Source organism: Pieris rapae, chromosome 8, assembly GCF_905147795.1.
Source record: "Pieris rapae chromosome 8, ilPieRapa1.1, whole genome shotgun sequence".
Lineage (NCBI taxonomy): Eukaryota > Metazoa > Arthropoda > Insecta > Lepidoptera > Pieridae > Pieris > Pieris rapae.
Genome location: NC_059516.1, coordinates 5,194,739 through 5,219,182, shown reverse-complemented (window position 1 = coordinate 5,219,182; position 24,444 = coordinate 5,194,739). Strand labels below are relative to the sequence as shown.

At 31.0% G+C, this 24,444-nt stretch overlaps 2 protein-coding genes across 3 annotated transcripts in view; both read right to left on the bottom strand.

Moving 5' to 3' along the window:
* Positions 1-1,200: 1,200 nt before the first annotated feature.
* LOC110996228 (protein CLEC16A homolog) lies at positions 1,201-11,407 on the bottom strand. 2 transcript variants are annotated; one of them, XM_022263797.2, is made up of 16 exons: positions 10,991-11,407; positions 10,720-10,859; positions 9,972-10,120; positions 9,223-9,365; positions 8,977-9,063; positions 7,678-8,753; positions 7,134-7,313; positions 6,215-6,401; positions 5,801-5,927; positions 5,222-5,360; positions 4,722-4,882; positions 4,410-4,568; positions 3,712-3,853; positions 3,104-3,209; positions 2,456-2,573; positions 1,201-1,614 (listed from the first exon to the last, which is right to left on the bottom strand). In XM_022263797.2, the coding sequence occupies exons 1-16, from the start codon at positions 11,191-11,193 to the stop codon at positions 1,501-1,503; spliced, it is 3,231 nt and encodes a 1,076-aa protein (XP_022119489.2). In that variant the 5' UTR covers positions 11,194-11,407; the 3' UTR covers positions 1,201-1,500. The 2 variants fall into 2 exon arrangements, with proteins under 2 accessions (XP_022119489.2, XP_022119490.2); XM_022263798.2 differs by having other exon boundaries at positions 1,202-1,614; positions 7,678-8,738.
* Positions 11,408-12,109: 702 nt separating this feature from the next.
* The window catches only part of LOC110996254, a 61,072-nt gene continuing 48,737 nt past the window's right edge, over positions 12,110-24,444 (bottom strand). Inside the window, exon 4 of the mRNA XM_022263841.2 lies at positions 12,110-14,161. Coding sequence (XP_022119533.1) covers positions 13,288-14,151 — 864 coding nt within the window. The 5' untranslated portion in view covers positions 14,152-14,161 and the 3' untranslated portion in view covers positions 12,110-13,287. The remainder of the gene's footprint in view (positions 14,162-24,444) is intronic.

The window sequence follows — 24,444 nt, the reverse complement described above, 5'->3', positions numbered from 1 at the left end:
ATAATTACTAGTAAATAATATAAAAAAATAATTTCCTGTTATGGATGAATGGACGTCTCCTCATGTTAATTTAATATGTCTCAACTCAAATCTAACCTCAAAAGCTGTCAAACTTGCAGTGATGCCAACTTAGGGGATTTCCCCCCCCAAATTTAGGGGGAAACAAGATGTCCAGGAATTTTTAGGGGGTTCATTTATTTTGGGGGATTTTTTAGGAAGTACTTTATTCAAGAAATTGACAAAGACGCCAAAAAATGTCTATCAATAGTAGTTAAGAATTAATTAATTACAACTGAATTCAAAAAAAATAAAATTAAGAATGGTTTCATCTCATTATTATTATCATTAATATAATTTGGTGATTGTTTAACATATAAAAATAGAGGGCTTGCGAGTGCTTTGCCGGCCTTTTAAGGATTGGTACGCTCGAATTTGAAGTTGTTCCTAGGGGAACATTTTGTAGGAGTTGGCATCACTGCAAACTTGATATTTCAAAAGATGTCTTGTAATTAGATTGCCAAAGTGATAAGACTATAAATTAAATAAATTTTAATTAGAATAAACACAACCTTAGTTTATAATGCAAAGATATCCATGACTGTACATTAAAAATATATATAGGACAAATAAAAATATTATCTATAGTATTAAATATAAACAAATGGAAGACTTTAAATTAAAGGAATGGTTATATAGATTAATAAGAATTTCAACCAACAAAATACTCTACATTTTAAATACATATTTACATTCAGGGCTTTCTTAAGAGATCACACGAAAAAACAGCGAACAGAACTGAACATAGATTTTTTTATATGCAAGTCTCACGCTTGAACAAAAAGATTTTATTTATTTATATATCAATAAGGAAACATATCAGACACATCACGAATACAAGGTATGTAAAAAAAGGTGTGATATTTATGCACACGCAAGTTATACTTCTTTGGCATAACATGATAAAAATCTTTTCAAAAATTTTATTATTCTTCTTTTGTAGAAAAAACGACGAAAAAAACTAAAATGTTGACGATAGCTAACTTCAGAGTGTCGGTTTTTTTGTGACGGAATGCGCGCGCATCGTTAAAATTTACTATCATATTTTTTCCCTAACGCACCAAAAGAAGTATAACTTCAAAATATACAAATTGAAGTATTCTTAAATTGTTTCACTGATATTTTTTCATTAACTTCCATTTCATACAGCGTATTGAATATTACTTTATATAGTTTTTGACAATTGAAGTTGAATAGTTTAATAAAAAATATAAATTTAATTTATCTAAAAACAACATGAAGTGAGACGAAAAAAACATTCCTAATTTAATTCATCCGTCTCTTTTTATCACAGAGTGAACTCAAACTGACAGAAAGAGATGAACGTACTTAAAAGGTGCTTCAGTTATTATCAAGAATGTACTTAGTCTTATGATAAAAAATAATTGGAAAATGTAGTTCTTATACCCTTTAATGGATGTCCCAAAATAGATCGTGTCGATATCAAATAGTTTCAATGATACCTTTCCTTTTGGGTCTGCTCTCACCCGAAATGAACGATGTTTCTTCTGACGGTGTACGAGAAACTTTCGGAAGCTGAGATGTGCTTGGAGTACTCTGAAATTGATATTTTTTAATTGACACAAATTACTTACTGAGCAAATATGTTTAATTTTGTCAAGAATCCTTTAGGTACGTAGGTTGATTATTTATTTATTAACAATTCGTTTTCATAATATACAAAATCATGCGATTTTTTTTTGGCAACCCTAATAAGGAAAAATAAAAAAAACACCCACAGAGGGTTATTATTTATATGTACATTATTATATTTTAAATTAATGTTTCTCCACATTGTCGTATTGACATAGGCTGTAAAGATAATTGTATGTAAGTGTATATGTTTATTATAAATAAATAATTACATAAAACAATTTCAAACAATTTAAATGACGAAATTTAGTGAAGTGTTGTGACTCCAAAGTACTGAACATTTTCCAAATAAGTTATGACTAAAATGTCTATGTTACCAAGTCATAAAACTAAAAAAAGAAGCTTCTTAAGGGCTGAACCAATATTGATGAAAATGTTGTGTCTATTAGAGAACAAATGAGATGTTTTTATTTAAGGGCAATTTATGTGTTTAAGAAATGTGTACAGAACAACGCCTATCGCGATAATATGTCTATAATAAATATAGATATATTTTATAAATTTTTTCTGCTAAAGTAAAAATAATTTATCTTTTATTAACAATTAATTTAGACTCGCGTCTGGGGGTAAAATTTTAATATTACTCAAATCACGATGAAGAAGACAGACTTTATTAAAAGCCTTATATAGCAGACAAAACTAAAAAAAAAATTGTACAAATTAAACATTTTTGGTAATGAAAAATCCAGTATCCAAGTAATTAAGTCTGAATATTTAACCTATCCATAAACGATAAATGGTATACCTGCTGTCGGCTGGTAGAGGGCGTGGCAGAGTGTGAAGGGTTACGGATATCCTCGAGAGGGATCTCCTCCTGCGATCCCTCGCGCGACACCTTGCCACTGCTGCCGCGGGACACACTGCTGCAATTTATGGCTTAAGTGTTATTGCGTCTAGTTTATCGATCACGTGTTATATATTCGTGAATTGAAGCATGTCAACTGAATTCAGTCGGCAATACATATCATTATGTAACACTATAAAGTTTTTTGGAGGTTAGTTTTTAATAAATTAAAAAAAAATAACTATGGATACTTTTGCGTTATAGAACCATTTGTTTATAGAAACAAATACATATAAAAAATAACACATATTTTCTTAAATAATAAAATATAAGTTATTATAAGTATCGTTATAATTGTCTAAAATTTTCTAAAGTACTATTCATACGACAAGTGATATTGATCAATTTGTTTGGAGGGAGTAGTTATCATACGTCTTAATTTATATGTAAATTATAATTTAGTATCGCATCACACTTGGAATATAAAAAAATATCAGTACAACTGAGAGAAACATGTCTACATCTTAGTTAAGATTTATGCTACATACATTTTTTATATATAACTATATTCACGAATTAATGATGATTTCTAATGTACGGCACAACTACCTGTCTCTGCTCATAGTTGTACGTTCACGGTATACAATGACGCCATCTTTTAGCACGTGCCCGCTGGGACGACGTATACGTCGATCTGTTTCATCACCATCTATGCCTGAAAATATTTGTTATAATTTTATGAATATGATAATATTGCCAGAAGAAATTTCGTGGGCATGTTTTTTAAATTTAAATGTGCAAATTTAGTTAACATAAACTTATTTTACTCGTCCAAAAACCCACTAAACTGGATCGTATGCATAGTTTTTAAAAAAATCTTCCAACCCGAATATAGTTAGACTTTCCTTAAAATTACTGTACTCGCCTTATCAAAGACAATAAGCGATATTTAAAAAGTGGAACGAAAATCCCTTCATTATCAGGAATTATTGTAACAAAAATCTTTAATAATATTAGTATCTTATCTTTATTATTATTAACTTATAATAAGTTTTATAGTACTAGGTACGTTTCATAACTATAATACCTACATATCTTGCAGGAAGTTTACGATAATTTAGTTTGACAGCTCCAATTTACCTCGTACTATTCGTATAATTCGTACATTTTATTATTCACTACAAGCTGTAATTGTACCTTTACTTTAAAGTACATACCAGAATGCCTCCTAACGGTGCTTAGTGATGGTCTTGCGAACAAAGGCCTGTGTCTCGGAGCAACGGCTGGCGCAGATATTCCCGACACTTCAAGCAATCGGCCTATTTGTTGCATTTTCTTTTGGCGGGCTTTCGTCCGACCCTGTAACGGGTTAAAAGTGTTTTTGGTTGTGCTAATGTCAAGAGCTGGTTTGTTTCAGTATTTATAGCAAGACTAGGTTTAAATATAAAATTCTCGTTTCACAATGTTAGTTCCCATACACCTCCAAAACGGCTGGACTGATTCTTATGAAATTTATTATGCATATTCAGTAGGTCTGGCTACTATCTATCTAACCCTTAAGTAATAAGGAGTGTCTAGCCCATTACTTTTATTTATTAAACAATTTTGTTTTAATTATTTTATGATATGACATACAAAAATACATACAACCCTTTATATTCACCCCTCTACAATTAACCCCGATTTTTTATCTGTTAATTAAAAGATTATGACATGAACTCTGAGGTTCATATAGAAAAAATTCACAGAACAACCTAAAAAGTTTTCATTCCGGAAAACCGAACAGTCTCTGGGGTATATATCAGCATAGCAAAATGTTCCATGTTGGTATGTACTAAAATAATAATAACTGGTATGACTAGGCATAACGAGAAATGATATTCGCGGGGTATAGAAAAAAAAGGTTCTAGATTACCTTAGTTAACCGTTGTTTAGCTGCCATACTCCGTATATGGTCATCAAATTTAAACTTTGCTCTCAGCAACACAGTTCGGGGTGAGACCCCAGTTGATCCAACCCGGGGCTTATGAATTGTGAGATGTAGACATCTGGGGTCCTCTTTATCACCTGTTATCTGAAAAATTACGGATGATATGAAATTGCATCAGAATTTCATTAAGACAAACATTTTCTGCAGAAATTTAATTTTCCTGGAAAATAACAAGTTGAATAATTTTTTTATTATTCACGCCCCCAAATATTAATATATTGAAAGCACAATATTTACCTCCAAATCCTGCAAACTCCCAACAAGTTTGGCGACACCCCAGCCAAGTTTTTGTTTGTCTGGTTCCACTAAAATTATCTGAATATTGTCTACTGCTAGAAACCGGTGTTGCCATGTTCCATCCTTTTGAGTTATATCACAGGATATTAAATCGGAGTCATCTGGAAAGTATACAATATTTTATATGGGTCCTATGGGTTATATGGGTAGTGATGTATATGGAATGATGATATGATTCTTGTAATCTCTTTTTGTATCTATTTTATATTTATTGGCATAAAAATTGTATCCAAACTTTAAACTTCAGTGCGATCAAAAAGAGAGAGTTAGTTTATTGCCAGTTCTTCTCTTCCGTTTTACGCCCTTGATTTGAGAACTGGCAGTAAATGTAAAATTAGAAGCATTTAATGTATATTTCTTTTTTTGACGTTCATAAATGTACATTATGTTACCTATATGAATGATTTTTGATTTTGATTTTTTTGTATTTTTATACGTACTGAGATCCAAAGTCTTGCCAACTTGTACGAACGGTGCATGATTAGCGAGCGGCAACTGAGTTTCTTGTTTGCCAGAGAGCTTTAGGTACAGTTCACGTATAAGGAAGAACGTACGAATAGCACGACGCGCTCGTTCCATCTAAAATCCAATTAACTAATTTATTTACCAATATTTATTTTCATACGCAGATTTTTGTACGTTTTTTTTTAAATGTGTATCTATCCTTATTATTTAATTATAGTAACTCACTTCAATTATTAAATAAATCATCCTCACTCATGTTTTTGAATAATAAATACTTTAAAATAACAATAATAATTGAAAAGTATAAAAAATGAGATTTTTATTGACAGGGCAAACGAGCCTACGGCTGCAGCCTGCTTATGAAAGGATGCGTAAACGGCCTTGAAAAGTTAAATATGCTCTTTTACTTAATATTTGGAGGTCGTAACTCCCAGGAAAACTTCCCCACTGAAAGCTGATTCCACAGCGCGCCGGCTCGGAAAAAGAAATTCCTAGAAAATCGAACCGTGGAAGACTTCTAGCCATTAAAGTTACTATATTTTAATAAAACTTACCTCGCCACTGGGCAACCTCTTTTCGAATGCGATTCCAGACATCGGGGTCTTTGTTGGCGGCAACAAGATGGCCGCATCCATGCATAGCCATTCGACGTTGAGCGGTCGTTTGCACATCTCACAATACCTGTAATTTATAATTAAATTCAGTTTAATAAACCTAACATATTAAAAATAAAGTAGGTACATTAAAAAAAAATCATAAAAAGGCAGTAACGCACTCGCGGCTCTTCTGGCATTGCCCGTTTGCTGTGTTCTATAAAAAATAATTTAAAAACACTAAGTATGGATTTTCAAATTACAAAGGAAAAAAAATAGTAAAGGAACTAAATGATCAAAACTCTTCTAAATAATAAAACCAAAGTCAAATACTTTAAATTCTTCAAAATATCTCATTATTTGATTAAAACTTACTCATCTTCGAACATGTCTAGGAAAATATCGTCGCATTTATAGAAATTCCTGGCCAATGCCGCCGAGCGTGCGCGTAGATTGTCCGCAGCCGATAAATGCCTTGCACTTGGTACTCCACTAGATCCTTCCATAGCTATCTTTAGTAGACGAGCCGTTATTTCACAGGTCACGAGACGGACTTTTGAAGCTGAAATTTGTATGTAGAAAACACCAATGAAGTACGAACACAAATGTTTAGAATTTTAGCTAACTTAATTATAACCAAAATTGTGAAGATATTAACATTTTCCATCTTACCAAAGAGGAAATATTTAATAAAGCGGGAAAAAAACCTTTATTTGGCAGTAGTAATAATATATTTTTATATTTAAAAAATTAAGTTGTCATTGATGGAAAGTTTATTTTCAGTTTGATTTTTTTCTAATATACTTATGTTTTGTGTTTCATATAATTTGATAATCTATGTAGTCTCTTGCCCTTGTATATATATATTTGCCGGTGTTTTGTTTTATATGGATATGTGTATCTATAAGATTATTTATTTTCTAATTAATTTGCTATATTTGTTTTAATAATTGTAGTATTGTTGGATGATTTGCTTTTTTAAAAGAGTACCGAGAGTTGTTTTTCTGTCTTCTTTGACAATGAGTAGAGATGCCTACAGGTTCGAATTTTATGACGTGGAAAAAGTGATACCTTGATGATCTTATATTCCAAAATAATTTTTTTTTATATATTTGTTTTATGAATATTCATTATGTATCATTCAATCTGGTTTTATTTTCGTAAATTCTTTTTACTTAAAAATGACTAATAGTAGCACTCTAACGGTAAAACAATTTCTCGGTGCAGTACTTTTATCACAAACTTACAAAAAAAACTTATATAATAGGAAAAAAAATAAATGAATTATTTATACCTGGTTTACAGCTAAGATGGGCTATGGACATCAACTTGGCGACCAACAGGGCGTTGAAATGATCTTTCGGTTTCGTCTGGTGTTCTTGACCTTCATTTTCATCTCGACTTTCATTTATAACCTTCCCACTGTCGTCTATTTCAGATTTTAGTAAAGTGTCAAGGAGGTCGCTGCTCACACCTATAATTAAATCAATTAGTTTGTGTCCACAGGAACTTTATTGTAACAAATTTTTATAATAAGTCTTACCAACTAGAAATCCATAAATGCGTGAAACAAAATTTTATAGGAAATAAAATATGTTTATCTAATCCTTACTTTCTTTTAAATTGTATTAGTAACACAACATACACTTATAAACGTCAGTTAATATAATATTCTTCTAAACTTACATTTAAGTACTATATCAAATCTCAAATCTAGTAACACCTTAATAACTGTGGCAAAAGTATATTTTTAAGCATGGCAACCGAATCCAAGTTTATTAGAAAAAAATGCATGTTACGTTTTTGGACTTTTAAAACTAATATAAAAACAATCTTACCTTTGTTATTAATGAGAGCATACAACAAACACAGTGCAAACAACGCTTTATAATCATCTTCATTGCAATCCAACGAGTCTAAAATAGTCTTTAGAAACGGTTTATTATCTATGTCTCTCTTCTCTTTGTCTATGATATTTTCTAGTGTCAATGTTTTTTCTGTATTTGTTAACGAGACGAGTAATTGCTGCTTCTCTTCGTCCGTTATATTATTGAGATCTGACATTGTCTTTGAGGAGGTTGAGTCTATACCTGAATCTGGGAGAGGTGAATCAGGCATATTTTCTTTGACGGGCGATTTAATCGATTGTACTTGAGTGACTAAGTCTTCTGTTGAGTCGTGGGCGATACTTGACGTTTCGCTTATATGGGAAGTGGACGGAAGTGAATTCGACACCAATTCTGGATCAAGATCACAGCTGGAATGGTCTGTTTCGTAGCCAAAAGCTTTGGCCCCACTATACTCCGGGGTCGTATAATCTCTATCATGGCAGGTCGAACATTCTAAAGCCTTTTCCAAGCTCAGCTGGGGTTTTGAAAACTCCAATTTGACATTGGATTTTGCTGTACTGACATAGGTTTCTAGAATTTTCATAGCCCCTTCGTCAAATATCGATAAGTCAGATTGTATAATGATCCAAGCTAGGGCGTGAACTATTGGGCCGTGAGTGATGATTAGGAATACTTGAGATAGAAGAAATAGAGAGACAACGCAAGAGACGGAAGGTTTTGAGTCATCCTCAGAGTCCAATTTCTGTATTGGATATTTCAAACGGGGAGGAGTATCGGAGCTTCGGCCGGACAGAATCGCTTCTAAATTTCTCGTAATTACTTCTATACTTTGAATATGATCGCGGTTATACGGTGAAGAGGTAGAAGGACGCTTAATAGATTCCGATGTCAAAGAATAAATATATAACGGTATTAGAAGTTTATGCAGCAGATGTTCAGTTAAAACATCGTTAAGATCTGGAATGTTGAGACATAGAATATCATTGATATAGTGCAAGTGGTCTAAATGTTCAGCGACCAGGTCATCCAGCTTTTGCTGCGATTGATGGCTGAAAAAGAGACGTCTGTTTTGTAATTAAATTTCACTGTTATGAATACCCTAATAAAAATAAATGCGTAATGATTTTTACGAATTTTCCGTCACATTCTTACAAATTTAAAAAACGATTACTCGCATTTATGAATGCTTGATAAATACCTTATACAAAATCAAACGTAAAAAATAAATAAGTTTTCTTATTAAACTTTCATTAAAGAAGAAAAAATTAAGTGTAAAAATCAACTCACTCAGCATCGTTTCTTACGCAGGCATCTAGCTCCAAGATATGTTTGCCAATAAACCATACCAAATTACTAAAGTATGGTGCTGCAGTTCTATAAAAAAATGTTCGAAGCACAGTTTGAAAAGAAAAATCAAATAATCACCAGTATATTCTCGTACATTTCAAACGAGGCAAGTACAATTTTTCATTTGGTTTAGTATTCATTTTCACATGCAAGAAGTATGACAGCTCGTAAAAAAATTAGGCATACCTATCTCTTATAAACCGTAACATACTGGCATCCTGAACTCGGTAAACATTTAATGTAAGGGTACGGACGGCTATGCGAACCATAGATTCAGGGTGGTTGAAGAATTTTATTGCTTCTGTATACAGTGGAAAGTCTTTAGTGTGCTGAAAATTTGTGAAATACAAAATTTTACAATTTTTTTTTTAAAAACAATGTTAATATAAATTTAAACCTTACACTGAATTGAAACTTTTATTAAAAGCTCTTACAATTACAACACATTCTTTTCGTCACATTGTTACTGGTTTAAAATAAAAAAAACAAATGATCTTTTGACATTTGACATTTTAGACAAAATATGCTGTTTTAATAAGTCTGGCAACAACATTTTAAAAATCTGCTTATTGTTTATTTCATATGTATTTTTTTTTAAAGCAAGGGATAATGAGCCTTGTTTCTGTATACCAATCCATGAATATTGTAGCTTCAAGGATTGGTATACAGAAACAAGGTGTCATAGAAATATTATGTGTACCCACACTTGGCATACTTTATAATTCATTATTTACCACAGGTTTTATTATTTGCAGGAATATGTATTCCGCACTAAATATCACATATCTGTGATGTATGGAATCCATTTATCAAGTAGTGACCAATTGGACTATGTCCAAGATTTATCATAAGGTCTATAGTCAATTAGTTGTTAGTAAATACATAATTATTAACCTATAACATATAATATGCAAACATAAAATAATTGTTCTTACCTCATTGTAAAAAAAGTGAATTGTGTGATTATTTAATTTCAAACTGAGCGTTTTTAAAAATGAAATGTAGTATGCCATAACTTCTTCGTCGGAAACATCAAATTTATGTACAATTATTGAGTTGACATGGTTATTGCTCAATAAATAATCTGAAAACAGAGTTTTCTTTTTAAATCTTCAATTCATACAATGCTTTAAACAGTATTTAACAAGGTAAAGAATATGATACAGGTGTTACATTCTTTTGATTAAATTTGTTTTATAACATATTTAATCAGAAGAATGAATGTCACTCAGAGATTTAATACCATTTTTTCTTAACTAATTTCATTAAATAGTCTTTATAAACAATGTATCTAGATATGGCTATTTTATCAAATAACAAACACAGTATGCATCATCCACAACAAATATATTTTTAATTTAATATTTTATTGATAGTATAAGGTTTCTAATTACTACATAACCTTACTTGGGATTACCAGTTATAGTGATTCTATTATCAGAATGTTACACATTGATATGTTTCATAACATAATAGGATATAAAAATGTTACATATAGCATGCATTAAAATTGCAAATTATTATTACACCACAATAAGAACATTACTTGGCTTCTACATTTTTCAAAGTAAAGCCATGGAAAGGAAAAGTCCAAAGTTACATGGACTTAGTAACTAAGACAGAGAGCAAACAGTACTAGAAGTAGTAGGCTGTGTTATAACAATAATCCTAAATTCAACTTACATAGTGATGTTTCATTCCTTATATTTTCAAATAAAATATTAAGTGTCTGTAGTAATTGTACACATACATAGGAAGATCCTCCGCATTTTTGCCTCATTATCCTAAGAAAATATGATAACATATTCTTTTCGAGAAAAAAGCTGTAAATAAAAAAAGTTGCTAATGTTTATTTTATTAATAGTTTATTGGTAATCAAGGCCAACTACAAAGAGTTATAAATCATTTTTTTCTCCAACTGTAAAATGTGGTTTTATTGTTTACCAATACTCACTCAAACACTGAACTGTCGTTTTGATCTCCCCATATTAGAATTTCAGCAATACACCTTAAGGATTCCACCAATATGCCACGATTACTTTCAGACACAGTTGTATTCTTACAAAGTATATTATGTAGATATTTGAGCCTTTCCAATGAATGGGGGTTCTTGGGGCGACCCCATCCACCCCCAAACCAGCTCCTACTTCGAAACATCACACCACAAAACTAATTAAGACGAAATATTTGTGTATTTTCTGAAGCCACTACTTATGAACTTAGAACGAGCGCTTTATGACACAGAACGTTTCCATTTCAATATAAATAACAGAGACAGTCAATTTATTTTTGTAATTCAAAGGCATTGCAAAATGATAATTTATTTTTACACTGCAAAAACTAGTATTTTTATTTTATTTCGCATGCACTTGAATCATGCTGTCAATTATATGTTTGTAAAATGACATTGACATATAACAGTTGTAATTACTTAAATGTCGAATGTCAGCTGTTTAAAACTGACAGAATAAGAAACTGCGCTAAAACAGAAAACGAAGAGATACGTTAATCTTTTATTAATATATAATAATCATTTATTAAAGCCATCCTAATACGTAAAAACTCAATATTTTGTCTATGCTGCCAGTAGTTAAGAATTTTAAATTGTTATTTGTGTAATGCGTTAAAGAATTCACAATATTATCTGTATTTTTTAATTACATGATTGTCCGTTTGGTGGCGCCAAATACAGCTTAGTTAGATTAAAAGTTCATATTTTTATCACCTGGCCTTAAGTGCTTTAGCAAAAGATTTGGAAGCTTTTAAAAGCTTTTTTATTATTTTCGGAAGTCAAACCTAACTTTATTTTATTATTAAGTGTTATTATAATTTATTAACATTTTTAAATACATATTGTAATTCAGATATTATGCAATACATTTTTTCTAAAGTAATTATTTTAAAAGCAGTTACCTTACTGCGTGTTACCTTTATACTAATCATATTATTTGTCTCTCGGCCGTACCAGTCTTTAGATCATGCCGCTTTGTTTTTCATGTAGTTTTTTTAGAAAATTCCAAATCTACAGTACATATATTTGGATTTCCTTGTTTTTAAATAATTAAAACACGTATTATATCGAAATACTTTATTCATTAATACCATAAATAATGTTCCTTAGCGTATAATAAAATCCTTCATAATTAATAATTAAAACTAAATCACTTATTCATTTTTATTCTCGACTATCTATTTGTTACATTGTATGTATGTATGTATTTCTTTTACGAATTTCTTAAAACACCAAAAGATTTAATTTTATCTCGTCGCTTAGTATAAAAATATACCACACATAAAGCTACAATTAAATTAATCTATATAAGTATCTGTGGACGGATATTTTTTTATTTGAGCATTTATTTGTACCTAACTTATAGTAAGAAAATAAATAAATTTATTATGTTATTAAAAGCATAAAAATACTACTTATAATCTAAATTAACAACTAAAAGATCTTACATAAAATTTCATGACTCCACTTAAAGTACCTTAATGAATTAACATCATTCATTAAAAAAAGTAATTTTTTCTAAAAAGTAAAAATATATGTAAGGGTAGATAAATTATATCTATACAATCTCAATTATCACAAACAGAAACTGCAAATCTCAAAAAACATAATAATCGGCACAATTTTGTATAAAACGTTTAGTGTTCAATTTTAGATTAGATTTAGATTCTACTTTCGTGGACAAAATCGAAAATAAAATCTTTGTCGTTAAAACTATTTATATGCGAAGAATATTTTATTATGTTTCTATAGATAATTTATTGTACTATCTACTTATCTATCAATACAAATCTACGAATACAAATTTACGCGTTCTTTGTGACATTTTATTTCAGACGATTTTTAATAATGTATACCATCGAAATTGATCATTTATATTAAACAATTTTTCCAAATAAAAATTATAAATTAGTTTAAATGTTTTGGATATTACCTTATTGATTAAATATTACTTAGAATTGTCGTGAATTGTAATGGCGCCTTTGTAGATTTGCTTTAAAGAGTACTTTGCACGGTTAAATTATATTTGCATTAAACTACGACGGTCACCACACCAGAACGTTCCCATTTCATACACGCAATTTGACAGTAAACTTATAGATAAGTCTAATTCATGAATTATGCTTTAACCTTGCCATAAATAACATCTTCCAATTAGGTATACATCATTAGTGCACATAAAATTGAAACGGACATGGGCTCGATACGAGCCATTGAGCTTCACGTAACCAACACTAAATCTAAGGATAGAAATTCTGCAGAGCGTCTGAATAAATAGAGTTATATGTGTCTCGTAGCACGTAGACACTATCATTAGGTTTTCCATTGAATACATATGGGCCCTTCAAGTTCGTGATCTTTGAGTTAGTTGGTTTAGGCTTTGAATAAGAGGGATTATAATTCGGGCGTGAAGATTGAGGCATCATTGGCTGTCCAAAACCATAGGGATCCATTGGCATCTGTGGCATTTGAGGAAATTGAGGTGCGCCACCCCATTGATATACGCCGGTTGGTTTTCCGTTAGAAACAAAATCTAAAGGCAGATTGATGAAAGGATCTTGTGCTGGCATTGGTTGTGGCATCATTGGCGGCATTGGTGGTCCAATACTGGGTGGCTGAGATACATATCCTAATCCTGGAACGAACATATACGGGGTGGGAGGGAGTCTAATATAGAAAATGGGTGAGTTATCATATTGCAGGGAGTTTATGTTATCATTCGCGAAGTTTTCTCCGTTGCCGTTCTTCTTCTTATTCTGCTGTCGGCGTCTTGAGGGAATTGTGCGGGATAAGTCGTCATCATCGAAGTTGTCGTCATTGACGGAGAAGGTTACGTCATCATCATCATCTTCGCTGTAATCTAGACCTGATGATAAGTAAGATGGGAAGTAGCCAAATAGGTTCAATGCTTTGTTGCGTCTGTTTGTGGGTGAAGATTCAGTAGTGGTGGTAGTTTCTTTAAATTTCTCTTGCAACTTGCTTTGTCGACTCGTGGTAGATTCTTCTGGTAGTTTGGCATCTCGTGATCTTCTTGATGGCGCACTGTGCGTGTGAAGGATGAGGCTGACGAGCACCAACTTGACCAACAATCCGGAACAGCTCATGGTGGTAGTTCTGAAATGACAAAATTAATACTTAAAAACATTAAATTTATAACGACGTATAAAACTCTAAATATAATTTATTTGCTTTCAATCAGTCATTTAAAAAGAAATCTTCTAAATTTATATTTTTAGCCCGTTGACAAATCAAGGAGTAGAATGGTTGAGAAGAATTAGCAATTAATGCTCCGTCATCTAATTACTCGGCGCCTCTGTTATACGCTAAGTATTATAATCCTACTCGTACATAGTGTTTCTTTCCTACCCTAAGTACACTATGATCTTGAATTAATTATTTCTAATAATAAAATATATACTAATATAAAACGATGATCTGCCGATGATCGACCTTCATAAACGTTGATTTTAAATATTAACGACGATCAAGTACTGACACAATTTGATTTCAATCGATCCCTAAAACATATTACGAATATCCGACTCTATTAATAACTTCAACTAATTGGGCATATATTAAGAGCGGAACGATCACACAAATAACCATCAACAAATGTATAGAGTGAGATAAATTGTTAGACAGCCTGTGGGAGGAGATATCAACTCCATAATTCTCCAGCTGACTACTGTTAGACAAAATAAACCAGTATTGTAAGTGACGTATATTTCAGTAATATGGTACGTTTATAAAGAAATGAGGAAGTCTCTTGTAACATAATTGAAATGAGATCTTAAAGAACTTCCTTTCAGCGATAACAGTTAAAGTATCAATTTTTTGTAATAAAATGCAAATCTACACGTTTTAATTTTCATAAATATATTAAACGAACCGCTATGCTTAAGTTTATAAGGGAACCTACATTTAAAGTCGATTATAGGTACACAGGGTCAAGGTATATGGTCAGACCAATTTGTGCAAGGAAACATGGTCTACGAACAAGGCACTTTACTCATATACAAGATATACAAATAGTAAAAAAAGTGGTGCCAGTGAAATCACTATTCCGTAAATTTAACATAGAATGAAGTATATATACGTATATAATAACCAACAACAAAACCCTTAGAAAGAACTTAGAATTCTGCGTAATGAAAAATTCTTTCTCTCTATTTCCGCTATTTAAGTATATCGTACTGTCGTGATGTTTAGCTTCATACCAAAGTCTGCATTCAATCGATATGGATATAATTTAATATACTAGAAACAAAAGAACGTAGTCGCTATATTTATAATGTCAAGTAACTGAGTGAGTGTTTACAGGCTCGTTTACACTTGATGGATTGATTCACTTGTATAAAAAGCTAAATTATCACTTTACATTGAACTGGTTGTGTAAATTGCTAATTTACTAGGGTATCTGTCTTGTGTCACTCAAATTGATATGTATCTAAAGAACTATGCAAAAATATGCAAACGAAACACTTTCCATTACACGGCGAGTGATTAATAATGACGTGTTAACTGAATAAACGTAAGAGGTAGCTCCTATACTACTAATTAACGATTCCTTTCCTACTAACGGATTTACGTAATAAATATACGAGTGTATACTGTATTGTACATAATTGTTTGTACAAGTAAATGAGGAAAAAGAATCACAAGAACTTCTGCAGCGTTTTTTTTTAATGTTACAGGAGGCAAATCGGTAAGAGACTTGGATCTACTCTGATAATTCACTGAAGTCTCGCAGGCGCGCTGCCGACCTTTTAAGAATCGGTTTGGATATACTTCAGTGGGCAGCCGGGTCCACATAATGGTGGATTTAAAAATTATTTCGCTATTACAGACCTGCGCTAAAAAATAATGTCTAGTTTTGCGAAATAAAACGTTATTTTGATAGGTATATAGATATAAGACTTGAAATGTTTAAGTAAAAATTATTAGTTAATGAACTATAGAAATTTACACATTAATCTTATTTCACTTCTGTTAAATTATAATTATACACTACAGCAAAGAGACAAGACGAAAAATAAACAAGTAATAGACAAGACTAAAATCAAGACAATTAACAACATTATATCAAATTCAGTTTTCATATCAACTTATTTACCCAGCTGGAATGTATTGTTTTATCATAAGCTCCTAAAACATATTACAGGAATATTTAAGGTACCTAGAGAAATTCTCTATAGTTTTGCATACTGTTTGCTCCTAGGCGTAGTTATGGAATCAATCTTTCTTATCTCTCACTTGCAAATAGGTGTCATGGCAGCCTAATGGGGCTTTGAAAAATTGACGAGATGATAAGATGCGTCGCCATTGAGTAATGATTATATACAATAAAAATTGGCTTGATACTTAAAGTAGTTTTTTTACATATAACAAACTAGACTAGGGCTTAGTCATTTCAGAAGTTTTCTGAATGGTTATATTATAAAGAGAACTATTTAAAAAATAATATTCTTAACAAAGGATGGAAAGTGTAAAGAAATTTAATAATTGGTGTATCATTTATATGTCAGTTAAAATTATATGTGCCCTGCTATTGTATTTCTCTTTAGAACCAGGTGTCTTAAATATATTAGTGTATATTAGATATTTATAGGTTGATACATCGTGTTTTCGTGCCTTTCCCTAAGCGTAAAGCGTGCTTTTATTTACCATGTATATTGCTTCTATCAGAAACCTGTACATTTATTCTTCTTACTTTGTTTACTTACTTCCTTATTTTATTATATCTAAATAAAAATGTGCAAAATGGGTATAATTTGGTTGCCTTAAAAATATTTACAAAACCACTTTGCGATTTAAGCGAGTGCCTCGGTAAAAGGTAATAATAAAATGAATTAACATTTAATTTTTTAGATAATATTTTATTGGCATTCCGAAGTTACCAATTCATTACTACCAATAAATAAATGATATTTTATTTTGATTTATGTCCGAGCCTCGTAATTATCAAAAGATTAATTTGAATGATGATGATTTGAAAATAATGAAAATGGCTTTTACTAATAAACTATAGTTAGTTAAGCTGCTAGTGCAGTTGCACATGCGAAACAAACACAATTTTCGCGCTCTTCAATCAAAAGTGTCACAAAATTATGCTCAAACTTAAATATTCGTGTAATACTAGATTATTATTTATTGGTTATAATGACAATCAAGGTTCACAGACAAGTGGTCAAAAGAGGTAGGTTCTTAATCAAGGACCCAAGGTAGGTAAGAAAGAGTGGCCTACAGACTACAGTTGCATACAAAGATGCTTTATCGGTCAGCTGCCCCGTTTTAAAAACGATAAGGTATAATTTAATACATCCGTCCTATTAATTTATTCAATGTGAAAAACAAGACCTTAAAATATCAAGAGAAAACCAGATCGCGATACCTGATAATTAACACTTCCTATTCGGACACCTCAAAGGGTTTGATTGCAAACCTGTTTTATTACTTCATCATTAAATGGGTTATGATTACATTTACGTAAGCTTTTTTTTATAGAACAGGGCGCAAACGGGCATTATATTTGTATAAAGATGTTATTTCATTAACAAATTTATTGATTACAATCATTTTCTTTTCTGTTTCTCTATATTAAGTAAGTTATTTTTGTTAGAGTGTCGAAAAAGTTCAAGTAGTCTACTGAAGTAAAAAGTAGCGCAAGTTTTCATCTTATTATGGTCGCGTATATAAAAGATAATTTGTTAGTCAAGTTCATACCATTGGTTCAATTTCACCTCTATTTATACTGCATTGGATGCATGGCATTTCTGTACTCCATTTAGTACTAGCAAAAAGCTAATAAATTCGTCATCATTAAGATTACATTAAGTTGTAATCAAATTGAAATATAACATGTGTTCAGACAGTTGGAACTATTACATGAAACGCCCATTAACTTACCAGTCAATATAATCTTTACTTATAAAGAGGTAACGTTTGTAATTCCTTTACCAAGCGGTATTTGTGAGTAACATAAGCTTACCCGACAAATACTTTTCATGCTAGTCGGATTTGAAAAGTAAGTCGTGAAAAAAATCTTTACTTACAAACTGCCTTATTAAGCCTACAAAAAAGTTAGTGATAGCAAATATATATATATATATATATACAAGTATTTCACCGCATTTGCCTGGGGTTTCGTAAATATCTATATTGATTCATGAGTAAGGAATCGACGTTATTATTAGAATAGCTCTTTTTATAAAGAAAAAAAACCAGTTCAACAGTGAAACAGTGGAAAAAGATACCTAAATGGGCTTAATAACTTAGCTAATGCTACTTATATTTCAACACTCTTAGTTACCTTTACTTATGATAGTTAGTAGTAGTTCACAGAACGATAAAAAACAAAACCTACTGTTCAAAATAAGCTGTGTAAAATGCGCAGTGCAGCCATTAGGCCTTAACGCATTCGTGAGATGGATTAATCAAATTATTATTTCAACATTTTCATTTCCTTGTATCGTTGTATTTTTTCTACCTTAATAATATTGTTATGAAATGTTTAGAGCGTTCGCCAACACATGCCGCTGATGATAAGACATCGCCTTTAATCACACTTTTTTTTATTTTTATGCGATGACGAAATTGTTTATGAATACGTATATATTATTATTTATATTTCATATTTAACTGTCACGGCCTTTCAATCCACAATCTCAGATTGTATTCTATCTGAGATTGACACATACATTATTGGGTTCGGTGAAATTTTGAATAGTTATTAAAATTATTAACCTTTTTTACTTCTAAGCTCAAATTTTTAACACTTCAGACTTTTGGTTTTCATAACTTTCACAGAAACCGGTGGTAAATGCATTGCAAAGATTACAAGACATACTCATTCACCAAGACAAGGGCGGAAGGCGTATATCATTTTGTAATTATTGACTGCTCTCCGTAAAAGCCTTTTACTGCACTGTTATAGTTAACGACGTAAACGGGAAACAGGATAACAAGGGTATATAGGAAGGGGATATAATAGTGATATATTTATTACAATCATCAACTAACCATATTCGGACGAACGTTATTTTTGATTCTTAGTTAGAGCCAAACTGGCGATTTATTACAATTTTTTAAACTGTGAAACGAAATATTATTAATATTACCAAAATATTTATCTTAAATTTACCTTATATTTAAGATAAATTATCTACGCAACTATTGCACCACTTCGTATACAATATCGTGAGTGTTTGTTAAAATTTACTCGACTTTAATAAATTGATTCGAATGGTCATTTAATTAGCAAAGATATTTTATTCTATTAGTAGCTTAACATGATGAGACAACCCTTAGACCTATAGAATTTTTTATTTAAGCGGAGTTTAATCTTACTTATTATACGAGCTTATTTATTATAATAAGCCTCGGTGCGTGGGATAATCTTAAATAAAAATCTTTAAAGTATAAATGACATATGCAGCACATTATATGTTCTTTATGCTTCACTGATATTTTCCACGGCGAACTGTCTGTAGTTATAAACCAAGTTTTAATATAATGAGAGATGTAATGTAGCAAATATTATTTAAGGTTTTGTTTTCCTGCGATTCCAGGAGAAGATAGTGAAAGAATGTCATATTTTGTCTTATTATATTAGACAAAATCTTTCCATTGGACTAACACCAAAAGGTTTCGTAGCAATATGTCTTCTGTTTTCGTCGTCTTTTATTTTTGGATAATCTAATTGTCATATAAATATTAGCGTTATGACATATTTTTGTTCCCCTATGTATAATGTATGTTTAGAAATAGAAGAATATAGAAAAAGTGGTTTTAACAGCAAAAACATTGATAAATATTTTGGCATTGCATTAATATTAATTACAGACTAGTTTATATATTGCAAGCGCAAAAAAATATACAAAGTGAATAACCTGTACGAAGATCGATTACACAAATTGTGATAATTAGCATTTTATATACGTTTATTGAACCCAATTATATTTTTAGGCAATGGCGTTTTAAGAAAATCCCAATTATGCTTGAGTATAGAGTATTTATATACGTTTATACAATAATTGTTTATTTTTGTACTGATACTGCATTTGTTGTAGAATGGAATTAAAAAAGGATAATACTGTCTGCAAATTCAAGTCGAATCGTGAGAAAGCAATTTTTATTTAATTAAAGTCTGTCGTTTAGAGACTGAATTGATTCAAACATGTGAACTACCTTGATATGAATATCTGGCACCCAATCTGTTTGTAAGGGTATTCGAATTTAAAGATTGAAAGTTTGAAAAATGTGGTCTTCTGATTTTATCATTCATATACTCTGACAAAATTTATGTAATATGTTCTCACAGATAGGACGCTTGAACGTCACTAATGTGACGAGAACAAACTTTCTTTTTGAATGAGAGGTAAACTACAAAACTGTACAAGAATTCTAAGAAAATAATTATATTTAAGAGTTCATTGATTACTTATTAAATATATATAGAATCAATTTGAGTGACAATTTTCTCCAAACCAAAGCTTGTCCGACATAAGTAATGTAAACTCAGGGATACTAGTTATATCTACGAGATATTTCATCTGATAACATTATAATACGAAAAAATAACAAAGATTTTATAAGATACTAGCGGATCCTTACCTACCTCATTGTAGATCTAAACTATTTTAGAACACAGTAAAAAGTGATCTAGCCACGCCCACAGGTGGGTCACCACTCGCTCCACACGCAAAAAAGATTTAATACATATATATAAGGATTTTCAAAAAAATAGGCCTTCCTTATTTATATGGACATAGTGACCAATTACTAGGGAGCAGCATGCTTATAGCTTACGACGCTAATTAACAGTCTACAATTTTGGACATATGGTTAGAGTAGCGAGTACCTGTCACCATCCCCAGTACAAAATTCCAAATGCCTCAACCATATATATTATTCCGTGGCTTCCGTGTTTTATTGTTGGCTTATAATTATTTAAATTGTACGGTTTCTAACTTCAAAAGTTTATAATAAAGTTTTTGCAACGGAAAACACTAAACCATAATTCTATTTCAATCAACACAAGTTGATAAACTTGAAATAGATTACGTTACTATATAAGAAACTCCTCGTACAATATATGGAATAAATAAATAATTTATAACTTAGAAAAAGTGATCATCATTCTACCATATATATCGTGTCTATGATTTATATTCTATGACATATGTTACCCATTTCCTCAAACGTTTTTTTTTTCTATGATGGGGGCAAAGGAGCCTACGGAACAGCCATAAAAAGCTCCATGTAGCTTATACTCCCACGCTTACCTAAATAGGTATTAAATAATACCTATTTCAATGGGTGCTAGTTTTCAAGGGACAGTAGATTTGCTCGTTTGTCAAATTTGCAGGTCGTATTATATAGAATAAGTATTTAATAATATAGATTAAGTAGCAACCCTGATATAACATTAGAATAAGATATACTATTGTAAATATGACGAATATGAGTTTGACGTTCATAAGTGTACTTGTTTACCTATATGAATAAAGATATTTTTGTTTATTTGTTTATGCTTTATTATCTATTATTTATATTTTACAAGAAGCGCCGATGAAATGTGTTAAAAATTGTTTTACGTGACTTGTTGAGCATATAAAATTCTTTAACAAATTATTTGATAACGATCAGCAATAAATACCTTGAGTTCCAATACCATAATTAGCTCCCTGTATTTAATTATAAGAAAAGCTCAAAGGAAGCGCCTTACTATGTATCAATTAATGATAAGAATAAACCCATAAATACATAATTACTCTAACTATTCCATGTTCCTATTCGAGAAAAGGAAAAAAAAATCAAGACTCTAACGTTGATGTTTTTACAAAGTTAGTTCTTATATTGTCTGAACATGTTTTCATGTTAATTTACTTTGATATGGCGCACTAGTAATGTCCTAATTGGCAAGCACATCACTATCTTCATTACACATCGAAATTTTAACAAATAAGATATAATTATTTTATGTCGTATTGAGAATCACCATTAAATCGTAGAGAAAGTAAAATGTTATTTTATGTTCCCATAAAAATATTACCGTGAAATCCTACCAAAATACGTGCCGAGCCTAATATAACCTATTATCATCTAAGATAATAATATAATAATAATACTACATATTTCAAACTACTATTGAATGAATAAAATGTTATGGTTTTATTTTAAGTTGGCAACTCCCATTCAAACGCCTTTCTCTATTTCGACTATAAATATTACTATCAACCTAATACCAACTTTTTACCTTCGTAGTCTTCGTCACTGAACGTTATGCCTATTCTAAGATATCCTAAGTAGGTATCGGCATCCTAAGCTTATATCAGAGCAGGGAGAGCCATGTTAAAACTCAAAATGTGTCTAATTTCGGGAGACTAACGGGTAGGTGATGACCCTATTTTTCTAGCATCACTCCACCGTTACCAGCTTGTCAGGGCCCTAGTACCTACTATAACGTCTATATATTAAATGTCTTGCAAGTTAGGACAATAATTGACTATTAATGGAAGAGATCAATGACTTCTTAATTGGCATTATGTGGACGCCGATAATTTCAACTATGTAATTTTATCACGTTGAGATGCAACAAAAAATAATTCGATCACACTCGTTAATAACAATGTAACGGATTATTTTGTAATAATGTTAAATGACTCTTAACTACCGCTAATTTTGTTACTTTTTTGCTCTCCAAACTACTTACAATGAACACAATTAATAATTAATGCATGTATTTTACATAAATCTATTTATAAGTCGTGTTGAAATCTTTAAAAAAGTTTATACAATGATAAAATAAATAAAATCAAGTGGTGCTTAAACTATATTTCTGTATCTGTTTCACTATATTGTAATAGGTAAGAGGTGATAACTCTATTAACTTCGAAACTAACCTAAGAATGTTTTTCAAGACCTTTCAAAGTAAGAACGAGAATAAAATGTTATACGAAAATGTTGTAACAAAATATATTGTTGTTAGCACCTCAGAGTTAGAACGAACACTGCTTTGTAATAAACCAGTTAATATATTAAATTAATTAAAATTAATCCTGTTTATTCTAAACCACTACGATATACGAAATATTTCTAGTACTCTGTGTCAAAAGTAAGATTAAACTAGGTAATACATAATAGGTAGGCATGCATATTTTTTTTACTATTATAATTCAAATTATGAGAATCAAAATAAGGTCTACAATATAACTGAATATAAATGACGATATTGCAAATATTGTTTTCCGTGTTCAAGCAATAATTTAATAACTTAATCCTTATTTATTGCTATAACTTTTACTTTGCGTAAATCTGTAATGGCAGTACTTTCTTCTTGTAAACGCGTCAAGCACTGTCAGTAATTCCTTTTACAAGTGTATGTAAACGTTTTACGCCATAAAAATATAAATATTAAACATCTTTTTAAATTTAAATTACCCGTCTTGTGTTATTAGGTTCTATGTTTTACGAAAGGAATATTTATGTATAACAAATAACCTATCTATATACAAATAAATAATAGTGTAAAAGTTATAATGTTCGATTGAACAGGTGCAAAGTGCCTTGTCCAATAGCGACAGACATACAGATTCCGACGATTTATATAGTAGGTAGTTCTCCCAATATCCGGAGCACTGATGTCTTGGAGAAAAATTCCAGTGGCGCGTCAGTCCTATATGGGTCTTGACCGCAGATGACATCCGTTTTAATGCTTAAGGACAAGTTGATGATCAGCCTTATGTGCCTGACACGTGTGATTTGAGTTTTAAGAGATGAAGAAAGAGGTTTCCTCACAATGCCTTCACTAATCTATGCAACTCAGGGTTTAGAGTCTTTTGTACAGCTGTAATATACAAATCATAAGCTCTTGAAGTAATAATGCGTATTTAATTATATTAAAAAGTATGTGGGGTTACAAACTGGTTGGTACGTAACCGCATATAATACTACTGAGACTTTCCCTTACGCAGTCTATTTGCACCATTAAGACTCTAACATACGCCGATGACTTTGAGGATTTGACCTCTACTACAAACAATAATTTACTAACGCCATCTAGTCTAACAAAATAGTGAATAGTCTAACAAAACTACGTGAATACGAAACCAATTATTAGCTAAATATAAAAATTTATAAATAAATATTGGTCTAGAAAAAATGGTGGCTGCCAATTATTTAACTAGTACATACATGATTTTTTTACATGTTTAATTCGTTCTGAGGTTAAAACTTTTTAATGTCAGTATTGCTAAAATACCGAAACCGAGTCATCATCATCAGCTGACGATGGACTCTGATGGTTGGTACTGGATCTCGAGGATGGTAAGCAGTAGACATACCGTCATTGAGCTCGTTGTAATCAGCTCAGCGAAACGATACTAGAAATGTGACTA

Coding starts and splice junctions, on each gene's coding strand:
- LOC110996228 (XM_022263797.2), bottom strand. CDS start 11,193: ATGTTTCGAAGTAGGAGCTGGTTTGGGGGTGGATGGGGTCGCCCCAAG. Junction 9,366..9,971: donor TTCACTTTTTTTACAATGAG/GTAAGAACAATT, acceptor ACAAATTTTCAG/CACACTAAAGACTTTCCACT. Junction 4,883..5,221: donor TGGCAAGACTTTGGATCTCA/GTACGTATAAAA, acceptor TATACTTTCCAG/ATGACTCCGATTTAATATCC.